General features: G+C 39.6%; 1 protein-coding gene across 2 annotated transcripts in view; it reads right to left on the bottom strand.

Moving 5' to 3' along the window:
• Window positions 1-16236, bottom strand: part of Ash1l (ASH1 like histone lysine methyltransferase) — a 138558-nt gene that overhangs the window by 14613 nt on the left and 107709 nt on the right. For both annotated transcript variants that reach the window (XM_010643852.3, XM_010643851.3), the window contains 9 exons: window positions 13889-14095; window positions 13623-13769; window positions 12279-12387; window positions 11637-11801; window positions 11370-11464; window positions 6902-7059; window positions 5061-5213; window positions 1425-1479; window positions 1204-1336 (listed from right to left, as the gene is read on the bottom strand). In XM_010643852.3, the coding sequence (XP_010642154.1) occupies window positions 1204-1336; window positions 1425-1479; window positions 5061-5213; window positions 6902-7059; window positions 11370-11464; window positions 11637-11801; window positions 12279-12387; window positions 13623-13769; window positions 13889-14095 (1222 nt within the window). The remainder of the gene's footprint in view (window positions 1-1203; window positions 1337-1424; window positions 1480-5060; window positions 5214-6901; window positions 7060-11369; window positions 11465-11636; window positions 11802-12278; window positions 12388-13622; window positions 13770-13888; window positions 14096-16236) is intronic.

Genomic DNA, 16236 nt, shown 5'->3' with positions numbered 1-16236 from the left:
AAAGAAGGAAAAAAAAAAAAAAAAAAAAAATCTGAAGCATAATTTATATGCTCCCACTTTGGATAACAGATTTTTTATAGCATCAAATGTAGATAAGCAGTTGGTAACAACTTAAACTGAACTACAATGAATGAAAACCAGAACCTGCTTGTATTTTCCCTTTTTTTTTCTATTGATGTGTCATTCAGTTCCTGTCAAAGGCTTTACTGTCCCCAAGATCAAATGTACAGTGATCACTGAATAGGAATTACTATCTCATGTGCTTCAAAGGCTCTATGGCTTCATCTTGTAGATGTTTGGGACAAACTTAGATGGTGAATGAATGTGAAAGGTGAGTTTCAGCAGAAAGAATGCTGTAATTCAAGGATGCTCTTCGATCCCCACACCAGAGGGGGGAAAAAGAACACTCTAATTCTCTTACTTGTCGGGTATTCTCTCGTTGTCTTTCAACCTCTACTCAGTTTTTATCTAGTAGCCTCTTCTGTGCTCCAAACATTCTCCAGGATACTTCAAAATTAATGAATAATTTTCTATGAACTATTCTATCCTGTCCTTTAAATCATTTCAAGGCCATGTCATCTCCAACTAGATTCACCTATTCTACAATTTACCAGTATAATTCCCCTCTAGATGTATTTTCTAACTACTCACCTACACATTTTTTTTTTTTGGTACCGGGGATTGAACGCAGGACCTTGGGCTTGCAAGGCAGGCCACCGAACCGCTGAGCTAAATACCCGGCCCCTACCTGCACATTTTTATATGTATTTCATATGTACTTACTTTGAGGGAAGAAACTACAAATATGCCTCAAATATAGTAAAATGACTACATAACATATATATAAAAGTTCATGGCCAAGTTACGATTTTACAAAAGTTATTTTTTTTGGAGGAATGATTAAATCTTACATTCTAGAATGTCTTTATTATAGAACTCAGCACCGTGTAATCTGTACACCAAGAATACTCCATAAAAATGACTTTTTCCTAACCAGAAACATGAAAGGTGAATGAAGGTAAAAATCTCCCCCCGGCCTTTTTTTTTGTACTGGGAATCAAACTCAGGACTTTGTGTTTGCCAGGTAGGTGCAGAGTCAGAGAGCTACATCCCTGGCCCTTCAGGGTAAACATTTAAAACTTGTAGAATAGTTCTATTTAGAATAAACTTCTTAAACCTGTGCTTGAAGTCAGTGAATTATACCTCAGCATTCCGAAAGACCTTGAGCATATCAGCATCAAAAGCTTCCACTGTCTTATAATAACCAATGAGAATCTGCTTTTCTATGGTGATCAGATCTAGGGGATCAGAGATCTTCTCATAATAATCAGCATTCCTAGGGGGAAAAAAAGCACCAGGGTGTCAATCTGGTTCATTTAGTACTTTTTTAAAAACTCAGACGATTATCACAAATATGAACCTACTTCTTCTTTGAGGGGAGGTTCAAAAGTGGAGCTGCCAGTGTTTGTCGGGAAGAATCTGCAAAAGAATGAAAGGTTTAGTAGAAAGATGAAGGTACAAGAAGGGTAAGTATATCTTCTTATTTTTTTAGTTTTTTTTTTTTTTGGTCTTGAGTCAAGGGCCCAGGCTGGTCTTGAATTCATACGCTCACTTCAGCCTGCTGAGCAGCTGGGACTACAGATATGTGCCACCATGTCTACCTTTTTGTTTAAAATTTTTTTGTACTACTAGGGATCAAAACTCAGTGCTTCATGCATGCTAGACAAGTGCTCTTCACCTGAGCTATACCTCTAGGCTATAAACATTATCTTCCAACTAAAAAAAAAGAATCCTCCAAATGAAAAGTTAGAAAATAATACTATTTCTTATTCTTCTTGGTATGGAGGACCAAACTCAGGACCCTGTGCTTGCCAGGCAGGAGTGGCACCACTGAGCTAAATCCCCTCCCCTGTTTTGACAGAGTCTCACTACATAGTTCAGGTTGGGCTTAATGTCGCAGTGATCCTCCTGCCTCACCTCCCAAGTGCTGGGATTACATGTGTGCATCACTGTGCCTACCTAATTCTAAATTTTTTTCTTCACACAGGGTCTCACTATGTAGTTCAGTCTGGCCTTAACTATGTAGCCCAGACTGGTTTCAAACTCACAGTGATCCTCCTGCCTCAGCCTCCCCAGTGCTGGGATTACAGGTGTGCACCACCACACCTGGTTGAGAACTTCCTATGAAAAGAGAGGGATGGAAACTTACTGAGATGGTTGGGTGTCTTATGCCCAATTTCTACTCAAGTGACGTGTAACAGCAAAATGTCCATCTCTTCCAAAGAATGCTTTCCAGTTTTTCTTGTTAGCTGCCCATAACTAATACTACTTTGTTGGTTTGGATTTGATTAAGTTCCAGATAATGAATAGTTTAGTACTGTGAATATTTTCTTGAACCTGTTTTCCTATACAGTCATTCTATATGACACAAACAGAATTACACAGGATTATTTCTCATTTGCTTCCTTTCTTGTAATTTTACTAGAGAGGGAGAGAGACAGAGAGCCTGCTGCTTACACTCTGAATGCAGTGGATGGCAGTTACATCTATTGCAGTTTCATGCTGGATCACATGGGGCTACATGAGAATGCAATGTGTGGTTTTTTTGGGAGTGTAAATGGAATAGGTGCAACAAAACTTTAGACCTCTGGACAGTATGATGTTTCTTTTCTATATCCTTAGATTAGCTAACTTCAAAAACCAACCAAAAACAAAAACCCACCCCAAAACCAACCAAAATACCAAGAATATATAGAAAGAAAAGTAAAAGAATCAAATTTCTTAGAATTTAGAGAATAAAAACAATTAAAGCTGACAGCCAAAGGCCACCATTATTTGTCATCATCTCATTTTAAATACACCCAAATTTATTGGTCACAGAGTCACTCATACAGGTAGCACATGCCTGTTATCCTAGCTACTGAGGAGGTTGAGGCAGAAGAATGACAACCTGGCCAATTTAGCATGACTCTAAAGCAAGTCACTCATTATCAAACTACCTACCCCGCCAAAAAAAACCATCACACCACAACACTCTCCCTTCCCCTCTCCTACCTCCAATGAATTTGTCTTGGAAGAGAAAAGGTGTAGGACAGGTAGGTGTTTGCATGAAAACTCTTCAAAAGTAAAAGGTAATTTTCTTTTCTTTCCTTTTATTTTTTAAGAAAGAAAACTACCCTTTTATTTTATTTTTTTTCAGACAAGGTCTTGATGATGGTGATCCTCCTGCCTCAGCCTCCCCAATGCTAGGATTATAGGCATGTAACACTGTGCCCAGTAAATTAAAAAAAAATTTTTTTTTTGGTACTGGGGATCGAACTTGGGCCCTTGTGCTTGTCAGGCAGACAGCAGAACCACTAAGCCAAGGCCCCAGCCCTGTTTTTTTGTGGTACTGGGGATCAAACTTGGGACCTTGCACTTGTGAGGCAGGCAGCGGCAAAATGTTTGTTTTTATTTGTTTTTTTTTATGGTGCTAGGGTTTGAACCCAAGACCTCTTGCATGCTGTATATTCTTCTTTTCCCCCTGGTAATTGTGAAAAGATTCATAGTGTTTATTAGATTCTCGAAGAATAGTCCAATCAAGAAAGGCTGAAAACTGATAATATATCCATAGTATTTATTCTTAAATTGGTAAGTCACTATTTTTCAGGGAAATTATTATCAAAGGTGGAGACCTGCATCCTATAGATACAGGTAGACATAGGCTAGTTATCCTCTAGCTGAAAAATGTGGTTTTTCTTTTTTCAGGGGTTGTGATATTAGGGATTTGAACCTGCCAGAGAGGTGTGGCACCAATGGGCTACATCCCAACACCCCTTCTTTAAAATTTTGGGACCTGGTTTTGTTGAGACACTACAGTGCCCAAGCTGGGGTTGAAATGGTGGTTATCCTTCAGCCTCCCAGAATGCTAGGATTAAAAGGTGTGGGCCACCATGCCTAGCTAAGAGTTCTTTTTTTTTGACTTTTTGAGACAGGATCTCACTATGTAGTGGAGATGGACCTGGAACTCACTATGTAGCCCAGGCTAGTATTGAACTCACAGCGATACTCCTGCCTCAGCCTCCCAAGTGCTGGGATTACAGGCCTGCGCCACCATGCCCAGCTTTAGCTATGATTTCTTTTGAGACAGAGTCTCCTTCTGTGGGTCAGGCTGACTTTCAACTCACTATGTATCTCAGACTGGCCTTGAACTCATAGCAATCCTCTTGCTTCAGCTTCCCGAGTGCCAGGATTATAGGCACATGCCGACATGCTCAGCTTTCTTTTTTTTCCTCAAGATGGGGTCCTGCTGTGTAGTTCAGGCTGGCCTTGAAGTCACTATATAGCCCAGGCTGACTTGAATCCTTTTGCCTCAGCCTCCTGAGTGCCAGACAGGTGTCTGTCACCATGGGCAGCCAGGCTATAATTTCTGTTTTTTTTTTTTCCCCCTTTCGTTTTTTGAGACAGGGTCTCACTATGTGGTTGAGACTGTCCTGTAACTCACTATGCAGCCCAGGCTGGTCTCGAACTCACAGCGATCCTCCTGCCTCAGCCTCCGAGTGCTGGGATTACAGGCATGCGCCACCATGCCCGGCTATAATTTCTAAATATATACTGAACTGTAGTAAAATTATAATTAACACAATCGATATACAGGACCTTAGGGTTTAAAAGAATCACTCTCCCACAGGTCCAGGGATTTAGCTCAGTGGTTTGGTTGCTTGTTTTATAAGCTCAAGGACCTGAGTTCAATCCCCTAAATAAATAAATAAATAAAGTAAGTAAGTAAGTAAGTAAGTAAGTAAATTAAAAAAAGAAAAAAAAAAATACTTAAAAAACACCCTCCTAACTGGGGCAGCATCTCAGAGGTATAGAATATATTTAGCATGCTCAAGACTCTACATACAAATCCCTGGAGAGAATAACCAACCTGTCCTCTAATTCTAGACTCTCTGAGAAAATAAACTTCCTAAATTCTTAACCCTAAAATGTTACTTGTTCTTGGTCTTGTATGTCTCAGGATAGGATTAAGTGATGTGCTTTTTTAAAAGGTAAGGATGAATTCAGAGAGCTACGGTTACCTTTGTAAGAGATGATACCATCACAGATCTCTTTGAAGATCTGGGCTAGGCGTGCTGCCCGAGCTACTTCAATGTTCTCCTCTGCAGCTGCCAGTCGTCTTGTGCGAACAGATCGAGCTGTCTGCAGGGCAGAGAACTGGGTCATGAAGACATCTGAAAAAATAAGGTGAAAATACATTTCAGGAAATGAGTGCTATATGGCTTTTCCTTTCAGAATGAATTCTTATCACTTGTGTGTGTGTGTGTTTTTTTTTTTTTGGTACCGGGGATCGAACTTGGGTCTTACATCTTGTCACTTACTTTATCTTCTCTGAAATAATGGAAACAGAGTTCTCTCTTTTTCCCTTAAGAAAAGGTGAACCACTGATATTTACTGGAGGCAGAGTGTTGCAAAATGGATATTCACTTAGTGGGCAAATGCTGCATAGTGTAGCAGTTGTGTGTTCAGGCTTCAAAATGTGTCAGTCTAGCCAGGCATGATGTGCACGTCTGTAATCCCACACTCTGGAACACTAAGGTAGGAGGTTACAAGTATGAGCCTAGCTCAGGAAATTTAGTAAAACCTTGTCTCAGCTTGGATGTAGCTCAGTGTGAAGGCCCTGGGCTTATTATTTATATATATATATTTGTTTGTTTGTTTTGTTTTGGTACCAGGGATCGAACTCAGGTCCTTGCGCTTGCAAAGCAGGTGCCGGAACCACTGAGCTAAATCCCTGGCCTTATTATTTATACATTTATTATCATTATTATTATTTTTTGGTACCAGGAATTGAACTCAGGACTTTGCACTTGCGAGGCAGGTAGTAGCACCACTGAGCTAAATCCCTGGCCCTGTTCTGGTTTTTTGAGACAGGGTTTATCTTTGCAATGAGGCTATGCCAGTTTCTATTCTTCCATTCTGTTTTGGATAGGAGTATTTGAACTCAGAAATACTGGTGTATTAAAAAATAAAAACTGATACATTATTTACTCAAAAAGGTTAGAAAAGGCTGGGCATGGTGGCACATGCCTGTAATCCCAGCACTTGGGAGGCTGGGGCAGGAAGATCACCATTAATTTGAGGCTTGGGCTACACACTGAATTCAAGACCAGCCTGAACTACATAGTGAGACTCATCTCAGGGGGCAAAAAAAAAGCTGATCTGAATATCGGAAAGAAGTCCTCAAATTTATGGTGATATTTTTTTCCCCATAGTGCATTTGCTACCATTATTGAATCTCTTTGCAAGTTATTTCCCAAGTAGGAAAGAACACGGAGAGCTCATTATCTCATCCTTGTAATAACTGTTTCAGAATGCAAGTGATGTATAAGAGGATAGTAAAAGATTTCTCCCTATTCCCTAGAATGACGGGGAAGCTGAACTGGGATGGATCGGTTAGGTCATTACTGATTAATGTGCGTGCTTTGTATCCTTAAATTTTTGATTTAGACTACAAGGAACCTTTCAATGAACTGCTTGAAAGTATTAAAATAATTACCTTGGGGACAATTTTATGGAAATTTATTTTTTTATTTTTTAGAGACAAGGTCTTGCTATGTATTCCAGCTGGCACTATACAGCCCAGGCTGGCCTCATTGATCCACTTGCTTCAATTTCCCAAGGGTTACAATTTTATTAAAATTTCATAGAACAAGTCGGGCAAGGTGGCGCAAGCCTGTAATCCCAGCACTCGCGAGGGTGAGGCAGGAGGATCACTGTGAGTTTGAGACCAGCCTGGGCTATATAGTGAATTCCAGATCATTCTCAACTACCTAGTGAGACCCTGTCTCAAACAACAACAACAACAGCAGCAACAACACAACACAACAAAAAATTTAATAGAACATTTCCCAAGCCTTACCCGATTTAATATTTCCATCATCTCGGCAGATGCCATTCCAACGGGTATACAATGATGATGAGTGCATATTATCATTGGTGTGCTTTACTTCCTCCTGTTTCTGATGAATCTTTTCCCAGTTTCGGACTAAAAACACATGATGTTTTAATACAAAGTTCCTGCAAGGAAAAAAGGTGGTCCTATTAAAATTATTTTAAATAAATTTTTATTTACTTATTTGGTTTTCTGAGATGGGGTTGGGACTAAAGGGGTGCACCACTATACCTGGCCTTATCATTTAAAAAATAATTCTAAATTTAAAATTTAAATAAAGGAACAACAGAAAGGTATTCCTTTATTCATTAATTCAGTAACCATTTCCTATACGTCCACTCTATGTAAGCTGCTGTTAATAACTCCCAAAGCTAACACTTGTTGTTTTTGTTTTGTTTTAGTTTTTTCTTTCTGGTACTGGGGATCAATCTTGGTTCCTTGTGGTTGATTGCAAGGCAGGAGGCAGAACCACCAAGCTAAAAATCCCAAGCCCATGTGATCCACTGTTATATAAGTGATTATCAGCAGAGTTGCTGTAAAGAAAAATATATGAGTAAAACATTACTCAATTTTACAATTTGATTTTTCTCACATATTTTCCCTAGGCTATTCACAAACATCTGGCAAACACTTATTTATTTATTTATTTGGAAATGGTCTTGCTATGTATTTCAGGCTGGCCTTGAATTCACCATGTAGCCCAGGTTGGCCTAGAACTCACGGTGATCCTCCTGAGTGGTGGGATTACAGGTGTGCACCATCATGCCCAGCCTGGCAAGACCCATGTAAAGGCTAAAAAGATTTTGGCAAGTGAAATAGCCACACTGAAGGGTAGAGATTTATGAAGTATTTGTACAAATTTGAAGTGCGTTTTTTTCATGTATTGGGGATTATTTTTTGGTACCAGGCATTGAAATCAGGACCTCACACTTGTGATGCAGACAGCATCACTGAGCTAAATTCCTGGCCCTGGTATTTGGAATTGAACTCAGGACCTTGTGCTTGCCAGGCAGGCACGGCCCCATTTGTACAAATTTAGGGCTAGGGGTTTAGGTTAGTGGTTTTGCTGCCTGCCTCGCAAGTGCAAGGACCCAAGTTTGATCCACGGTACCAAAAAAAGAAAAGCTAGAAGATGGAGAACTTCCCAGGTACAGGCAAAGATATGTGAGATGGGCATAGGCTGGGCAAACTGAGAAATTAATAGACACAGTGGTTCTATGTGGATCTCTAAAGTGAAATGAATTACCTGTGTCTTCACTGATGCTACATTTTTTTTCCAGTCTTCTTTGACCCTACATTTACACTAGTATATATATAAATAAGTGTGTCCCCGGTACCAATAAATAAATGAATGAAACCTTGGATAAGTCCAAAAACTATCTGCCATAGTAAATGGAGATTATGGTTCCTGCATTTGCCTACAAATGGTAATCACCACAGGAAGCTATATTTTCACTACCTCTGGAAATCCCAGTTTAAGTCACTTGGGTATGGCCTGGGCCTTGGGAGTTTGATTTTGGTGCTTCAGAAAAGAACCTAGGGTCTTGTGTATGTTAAACACATCCTCTACCACTGAATACACATCCAACTCGTATTTCTTGGAGTGCTGGGGGTTAAACCAAGGATCTCACTCACATGGTATAGGCACATACTCTGTCCCCCTTGGGAATTTTTAAGCTTGTTGTGCTGGGCCTGGTGCATGCCTGTAATCCAGCTACTAAGGAGGTTAAGGCAGGAGGATCAGAGTTTGAGTCAAGCCTGGCTATCTTAGTAAATCCCTATTTATTTAAATTTTATTTTATCCTATCTGCCCATCTCCCAGTGTACAAAAGCTTTACTTCCATTTTTTTCCTTCTATTTTTACTTTTTCTTGTCCCTTCTTTCCTTTCTCCCTCTCTCCTCCCATTGAACATTTTCTTTCCATTTCCCAATATTTATTAGTCATTTTAATCTTTATTTCCACTGTTTCTTACACCAGAAAAACAATGTGGTATTTAAACATGTAAGTCCAATTTATTTCACTTAAGTGTATGAGACCCCATTTATTTAAGGAAAAGAAAAAGGGCTGGATTTAGCTTAGTGGTTCTGCTGCCTGCTTCGCAAGTGCAATGTCCTGAGTTCAATCCCTGGTACAAAAAAAAAAAAAGAAAGAAAGGCCTCTGTGCTAATGTGCAGTTAAATACAGAATCCCTGGACTAGATGAAAGGGATTAAAAACATGGTAGAGTAGGAGCCCAGAATTTAGCTCAGTGGCACTGTACCTGCCTTGCATGTACAAGGTCCTGAGTTTGATCTCCAGTACTGGAAAAAAGAAATATGGAAATGAGCTGGGGATTTAGCTCAGCGGTTCGGTGGCCTGCCTTGCAAGCGCAAGGACCCGAGTTCAATCCCCAGGACTGCCCCCCCAAAAAAGGAAGAGTATTATATCAAGATACATTCATTTTGTTTACCTCTTGTATTTCTGTTTTGGTCCTGGGGATTGAACTTGGGACCTTGCACTTGCGAGGCAGGCGGCAGCACCACCGAGCTAAATCCCCAGCCCTACTTCTTGTGTTTTTTGGTGGCACTTGGGACCAAACCCCAGGAGCACCAAGCTATATTCTCAGCCTAGGTTGTTATTCTTTTTAGTTTTTTAAGACAAGGTCTATGTAGCTGAGGCTGGCCTCTTGCAATCTTTCCGCCTTAATTTCTCTAGTAGCTAGAATTATAGGAATGTGCTAGGCTGGGACAGTTCTTTTATTGGCGGGTGTGTTGGGGGGAGCAATTCTTATCTGAATACAGGGAATAGGAGAAACGCCTACTAAAGATTCTTTTTATTGCTCTTTTAACATGCCAACAAAGCAATGATTACTGTCTTTTTATTTATTTTTTAATTTTTTTTGAGACAGGGTCACACTATGTAGTTCAGACTGCTCTGGAACTCACTGTGTAGCCCAGGCTGGTCTCAAACTCTCAGCAGTCCACCTGCCTCAGCCTCCCAAGTGCTGGGATTACAGGCATGCACCACCATGCCTGGTAATGATTATTTTATTTCATTTTATTCTACTTTGAGAGGCTGGTCCTGAACTCCTGGTCTCAAAGTGATCCACCGGCATCAGCCTCCTAAGTACTGGGAGAAAAGCCGCATACACCAATATACCCACCTTCAAAGCATAAGCAGTTTTTGTGTTTTGAGAAAAGATCTCACTATCTACTCCAGCCTGGCCTTGGACTATGTAGCACAAAAAATGGCCTTGAACTTGTGGTGATCCTCCTACCTCCGCTTCATGAGTAAAGTAGTGATTCTTAGCCTATTCTATGCCATGGACTCTTTTGGCAGTCTGGTGAAGCCTATGTAAACTTCCCTGAACAAAATTATTTTTAAATTATTTTTTAATTAATTTAAACTTTCAAGTGGTGGTGCACGCCTGTAATCCCAGCACTCAGGAGGCTGAGGCAGGAGGATCGTTGTGAGTTTGAGCCCAACCTGGGCTACATAGTAAGTTCCAGGTCAGTCTCAACTACATAGTGAGACCCTGTTTCTGAAAAAAAAAAAAAAAAAAAATCAAGTATTATTTTTATTTTTCCAAGTTATTTTTAATATACACTGAAGAAGAGCATTGGTTTATCATGAGAAAGGCTCTGGGCTTCATACACTGTAATACAAAATGAAACAAAATAAAAGAGAAACCAAACATGTTTTTTAAAAATACCAAAATTGTGATAGGGAAATATAGAGTGATTCTCAGCTGGGTGTGGTGGCACACACCTATAAGCCTAGCACTGGGGAGGCAAGGCAATAGGATTCCAACTTCCAGGCCAGCCTGCACTATGTATTGAGTTCAAGGCCTACTTGAACAACATAATGAAACTCCATCTCAAAACAGACAAACAAAAAGCAATAAATCTTTTTTTCTGTGTGTGGCATTGAGAAATGAGAACTGAACCTAGGCCTCTGAGCATAGAAAAATACATTAATTCTCACTGCATGACAAGATAAGAGCAGTAGGTCTAAGAACCATAGCAATTTTTTTTCCTTTGGTTTCTTAGATAGTCTCACTGTTCAGGCTGGCCTCAAACTCATAGCAATCCTCCTGTCTAAGTCTTGCGAATGCTGATTATATGTGTGAGCCACCATGCTCAGATAGAAGCACATCAACCTTGAGGTAAAAAGAATATTGGTGACAAAGTCATGGACATTGCTAGTTCTCTTTCTCTCTAAACACACACATACTTTCCCTACAGGTGTATTTGAATGAAATGCCAAATTTCAGTTAGAAATCAGGAAATATAAAGACATAATTATTTTTCCCACCCAAGGTCACCTATCCTCCAAACTCTCAGCTTCAGACCTCCTGTACAAAATAAAAATGAATCAATAGTAATACATTTAATAATTTTTTGAACAGGCAAGCAAATCACATAATTTAAAAAGAACTCAGATAAAATCTTTTCACCTCTCTCGATTGGACATTGGCTTCATCTGTAATTGAGGGGTTAATCTTGTTGGGGCATTGATGTTTTCGCTGGGCTCTTCAGAGAGATGGCCTCTCTAAAACACAAGTGGATGAGATGACAGAAAAAAAAAATCAAGTCAGAAATAATCTCCAAGAACAGTAAAATCACCCTTTAACTACCACCCTTCAATAATCCCCTTGTTCTGGTAACGGCCTCGAAACACCTCATGAGCAGCTTCCAGCAAAAACCACAAGATCATTATTTACCCTTTTCTTCAGCTTGTGCTTAGACTTTCTCTTTTCTTTTGACCGTCCAGACTTTTTATGTGTGGTCACAGGATGGGTACTTTTGCTGCTGGTAAGTCCATTCATGCGTTGGCTCTTGCCTCCGATGATTCCTCGACATTTCTCAAAGCCACACTTACAAAGTTGCTTTTAAGGGAAAAATAATATTTTTTTAACCCTATAGCCTCATATACAGACAAGGATAACTCATTTTCAAAGAGGATAACTGATTATTTGGACACCCAAAGTTAAGTATGAATCAAGGAATTTTAATATATGGGGAAAATAACTGAGAATATAATAAACAGAAACTAGTTTGACTGAAGTAGAAAGAAAAATGAAAAGAACACTTCTTCATCAAAAAAGAACTGACTAGAGGGCTGGGGATTTAGCTCAGTGGCATCGCACCTGCCTTGCAAGTGTGAAGTCCTGAGTTCCATCCCCAGTACCCCCCGCCCAAAAGGCCAGGGATGTTAGCTCAGTGGCATGGCACCTGCATAGCAAGCACAAGGTTCTGAGTTTGGTCCCTGGTAACAAAAACAAACAAATAAGAAAAACCCCAAGTCTCAAAAAAACACTGTAAGTGACAAAGTGCAATGTCACTCTTGGATTTATTATTCTTACCTGTTTCTCAACATTGAAGGAATGAAAGTTGTAATCGTAAGTAAGTTCAGTTCCAGCTGGCATATCTTTAAGTGCATATAATCCAATCCGGTATACTCCATTAACAGACCTATGAAGGGAGGAAAGCGGAGATGTAAAGGCTGAGATTCCTCTTCTTTGTGGCACTAGGGATTAAACTCAGGGCTTCACACTTGCCACTGAGCCACATCTTCAGTCCTGTAACACTTTAGAAAGAGAAAGCAGGCATGGTGACACGTGTGTATTCCCAGCACTCTAAGAGACTGCTGTGAGTTGGAGGCCAGCCTGGGCTACATAGTGAGTTCAAGGCCAGTCTGAACTGCATAGCAAGACTGTCACAAAAAAATAGAGGAAAACAATTCAATTGTATGTAGTACTGAGGATTTAAATCGAAGAATAATTTTAAGTTTCTTTCTTGAAATCTGACTGTTTCAACTGTGATATTCAGGGTTATGGTCCACTTTATGTTTTCATTAGGGAAGTTGAGATAGGGGCTCCCAGGATGTGCCACCATGCCTGGCTTTTTGGGGTGTGTGCGTGCATGTGGATTGACCCAGGACTTTTTGCACAGGTGAAAACAGCCCTAGGCTGGGGATTTACCTCAGTGGTTCTGCCACCTGCCTCGCAAATGCAAGGGCCTCAGTTCAATTCCTGGTTCCAAAAAAAACCAAACCAAACCACACCAAAACAAAAAAAACCCTCAACCCTTTTTACTAGTTGAGACTGAGTTTTACCAAGTTGTTCATGGGCGACTCAAACTTGTGATCCTCCTGGCTTAGTTTCCCAAATGCTGAGATTGCAGGCACTGTGCTTGGCTTCAAATTTTTGGCGGCAGGGGGATTGTTTAACATTTTTCCCTTCCCAATTCAGTTCTAAGCAAAGGGACCTGAACCTCACATTTCACTTATTTTTATTTTTCATTGTGACAAATTCACTAAGCATATAAACTTGCAATATAGACCAGATGAAATGATAATTCATGTAATAGTGTGTAGCACATGATAAACATTCAATAAATATTAGATATTGATTTTCTCATTATATTTTTCTGAGAGTAATCAGGATGAATTGAAGCAATAGTAGTTTACTTTGCCTAAATGGTGTGGTATAATGGTGAAGTGCCTGAGATGGACCCCTGCCCCCGTACAGAGATCGAACTCAGAACCTTGTGCTTGCGAGACAAGCATGGAGCCAGAGCTAAATCCCTGGCCCCTGCCTGAGATGTTTTGTGTGAAGTGAATGGCACTGTGGAGAGATAATCTCTGGCTGTCCTCAATGCCTCCTACTCTGCCTGATTCCTAGATTCTCCTTTTTCTGTTTGTTTACCATTTCTGCATTTCACAATTTGGGTCACAGCTGTGGTTGATGAATCTGGCCTCATTTCCCATGCGGTAACTGTCAATCACCATCCCACTATCCAGGTTCAGGCAGTAGTGGTCACTGTGATTATGATACTGCTCAATCATCCTGTTCCTGAGGAGAGAAATGATTGAAAGCAAAGCATTAAACTGAAAGTAAATTTCAAATATTTCATTCTTTCTAATCTTGTACCTTTATCATTTTAGTGGCTTTATTATTATTTACTACTGTACCTGAACTCTTGCTCGCTGACAACCTCCCCTAGGTACTCAATGATGAACTGCCCAGCTTTTAGGGGTTCTTTGGTTCTGATTCCCCAACCTTTTTCCTCAGCTCGAAATCGTTCTAGACACTGTACCCATTCATGCCTTTGTATTCTCTGGTTACAGCACTGTTCGCCACAGGGGCAGGTGTTGGGAGAACACTCAGCAAAAATCATTCTAGAAAGAAAAGAAATAATTGTACATCAATTTATATAATATGTATTTTACTGTACCCATTTTCTTTTACTGTGGTAGTGGGACAGAACTCAGGGACTACTGAGCTATACTGCTAGCCTGTTTTTACATTTTGAGACAAGATCTTGCTAAGTTGCTATGTAGGTAGGCTCAGGCTGGCCTCATATTTGTGCTCTTCTGTCTCAGCCTTTTATACTAGGTATGCAGGACTGGCTCTTACCCACAGTTTTCTTTAATTTTTTTTTGTGGTATGTAAAGTCCTTTATTTAATTTCATACATATTATGCATTATTATTTTTCTTGAAGGAATTCAACTTTCAATGTAAAGATATTTTCTTGATGTTATTACTAGCCACTAATACATTATTCCATAATAATGCATTTACAGATTTCATTTGAAAGAGTACAAGCCTTTTTAAAGTCCTAAAACAATATTTAGAAAGGGAAGAGAGCACACAAGTCTGAAGAAATCCTTGTTTCAAAATATGAACACAATCTCTCAGTTTTTTTTTTTTTGGTACCAGGAATCAAATTCAGGTCCTTGTGCTTGCAAGGTAGGTGGCGGAACCAATGAGCTAAATCCCTGGCCATCACAGGATTTTTATTTGATCAAAAAATTTGGACAAGAGGGCTGGGGATTTAGCTCAGTGGTTTTGCTGCCTATCTTGAAAGCACAGGGCCTGAGTTCAATCCCTGGTACAAAAAAAAAAAAAAAATTTTTTTTGAATAAGAAAAGTTTATTTCTACTCTTTCCAATACTAACATAGTTTTATTGATACAGATTTTCAGGGCTGGGGAATTTAGCTAAGTGGTTTCACTGCCTGCCTTGCGTGAGGACCAGAGTTCGATCCCTGGTACCAAAAAAGAAAGAAAAAAATTGATATGGATTTTCAAATCTGTTTAGATCCAATAGGGTCTTTAATATATAGCCTTTGATTATAAAAGCAACTGATTATACTTACAGAAAAATGATTTAATCAGGAAAAGAAAAGTGAGAACCTGTCATGTTTGACACCTGAAATAACTTACAGAATAGTTTGGCTATAATTTTTCTTTTCTTTCTTTCTTTCTTTTTTTTTTTTTTAAATACTAGAGATTGAACTCAGAACCTTGCTATTGTGAGGTAGGCAACAGTACCACTAAGCTAAATCCCCGGCCCTTAAGTATATATATATATTTTTGGTACCGGGGAATGAACTTGGGACCTTGTGCTTGTGAAGAAGGCGGCAGAACTACTAAGCTAAATCCCCGGCCCTGACTAGTTTCTTTACAAAAATTTTAAAAGTGAAGACATGAAATAATTTTTCCCCCCTAGTACTGAGGATTGAACCCAAGGTTTTTGCACTGAGATATGTCCACAGCCCTTTAAATTTTTTATTTTATATTTTGATGCAAGGTCTTATTAAATCACCAAGTTGCCCAAGCTGAGCCTAAACATGCAGTCCTTCCGTCTCAGCTCCTGTCTCCATGCCCAGCTGAAAAAAGTAACAAAAGTAGTCAAATCACTAAGATTAAAAATCACATATAATTCAAAAAAATAGCTGGATATTGTGGTTTACACCTGTAATCCCAGCACTCAGGAGGTAGAGGCAGGAGAATAAACTGGCTGAATGAGTTTGAGGCCTGCCTGGGATATACAGTGAGTTCAAGCTCAGCCTAAACTTTATAGTGAGACCCTGTCTCAAAAAACAAAATAACAAATGAGGGAAGAAAGACAGAAACCAAACTTCTTCCACAGTTCATTAGTTTATTCTTCAGAAAAATTCCATTCTTATTCTATAGGACAAAGAGCATAGTGTTAAATCATATACACAAGTAGAAAAAGGAGAGAGTATCCACTGGATTATTCTTTACATCAAGACAATAAACTTCACTTGTGAAGAACTCCTTTATTGCTACATTCAACAACCTTGACCTTTGATTTAATTAATTAATTTCAGTGCAGGGCCTTTAGTATGCCAGTACTCTACTACTGAGCAATAAACCCCAGCTCTCCTTCCTCTTTTTTTTTTTTTTTTTTGGTACCGGGGATTGAACTCGGTCCTTGCGCTTGCAAGGCAGGCCACCGAACCGCTGAGCTAAATCCCCAGCCTCCTTCCTCTTTTTTATATTGGTTGATACTT

Source organism: Fukomys damarensis, unplaced genomic scaffold (assembly GCF_012274545.1).
Source record: "Fukomys damarensis isolate Sample0158 unplaced genomic scaffold, DMR_v1.0_HiC HiC_scaffold_33, whole genome shotgun sequence".
In the NCBI taxonomy this organism is placed as follows: domain Eukaryota; kingdom Metazoa; phylum Chordata; class Mammalia; order Rodentia; family Bathyergidae; genus Fukomys; species Fukomys damarensis.
This window is presented reverse-complemented; position numbering and strand designations above follow the sequence as displayed.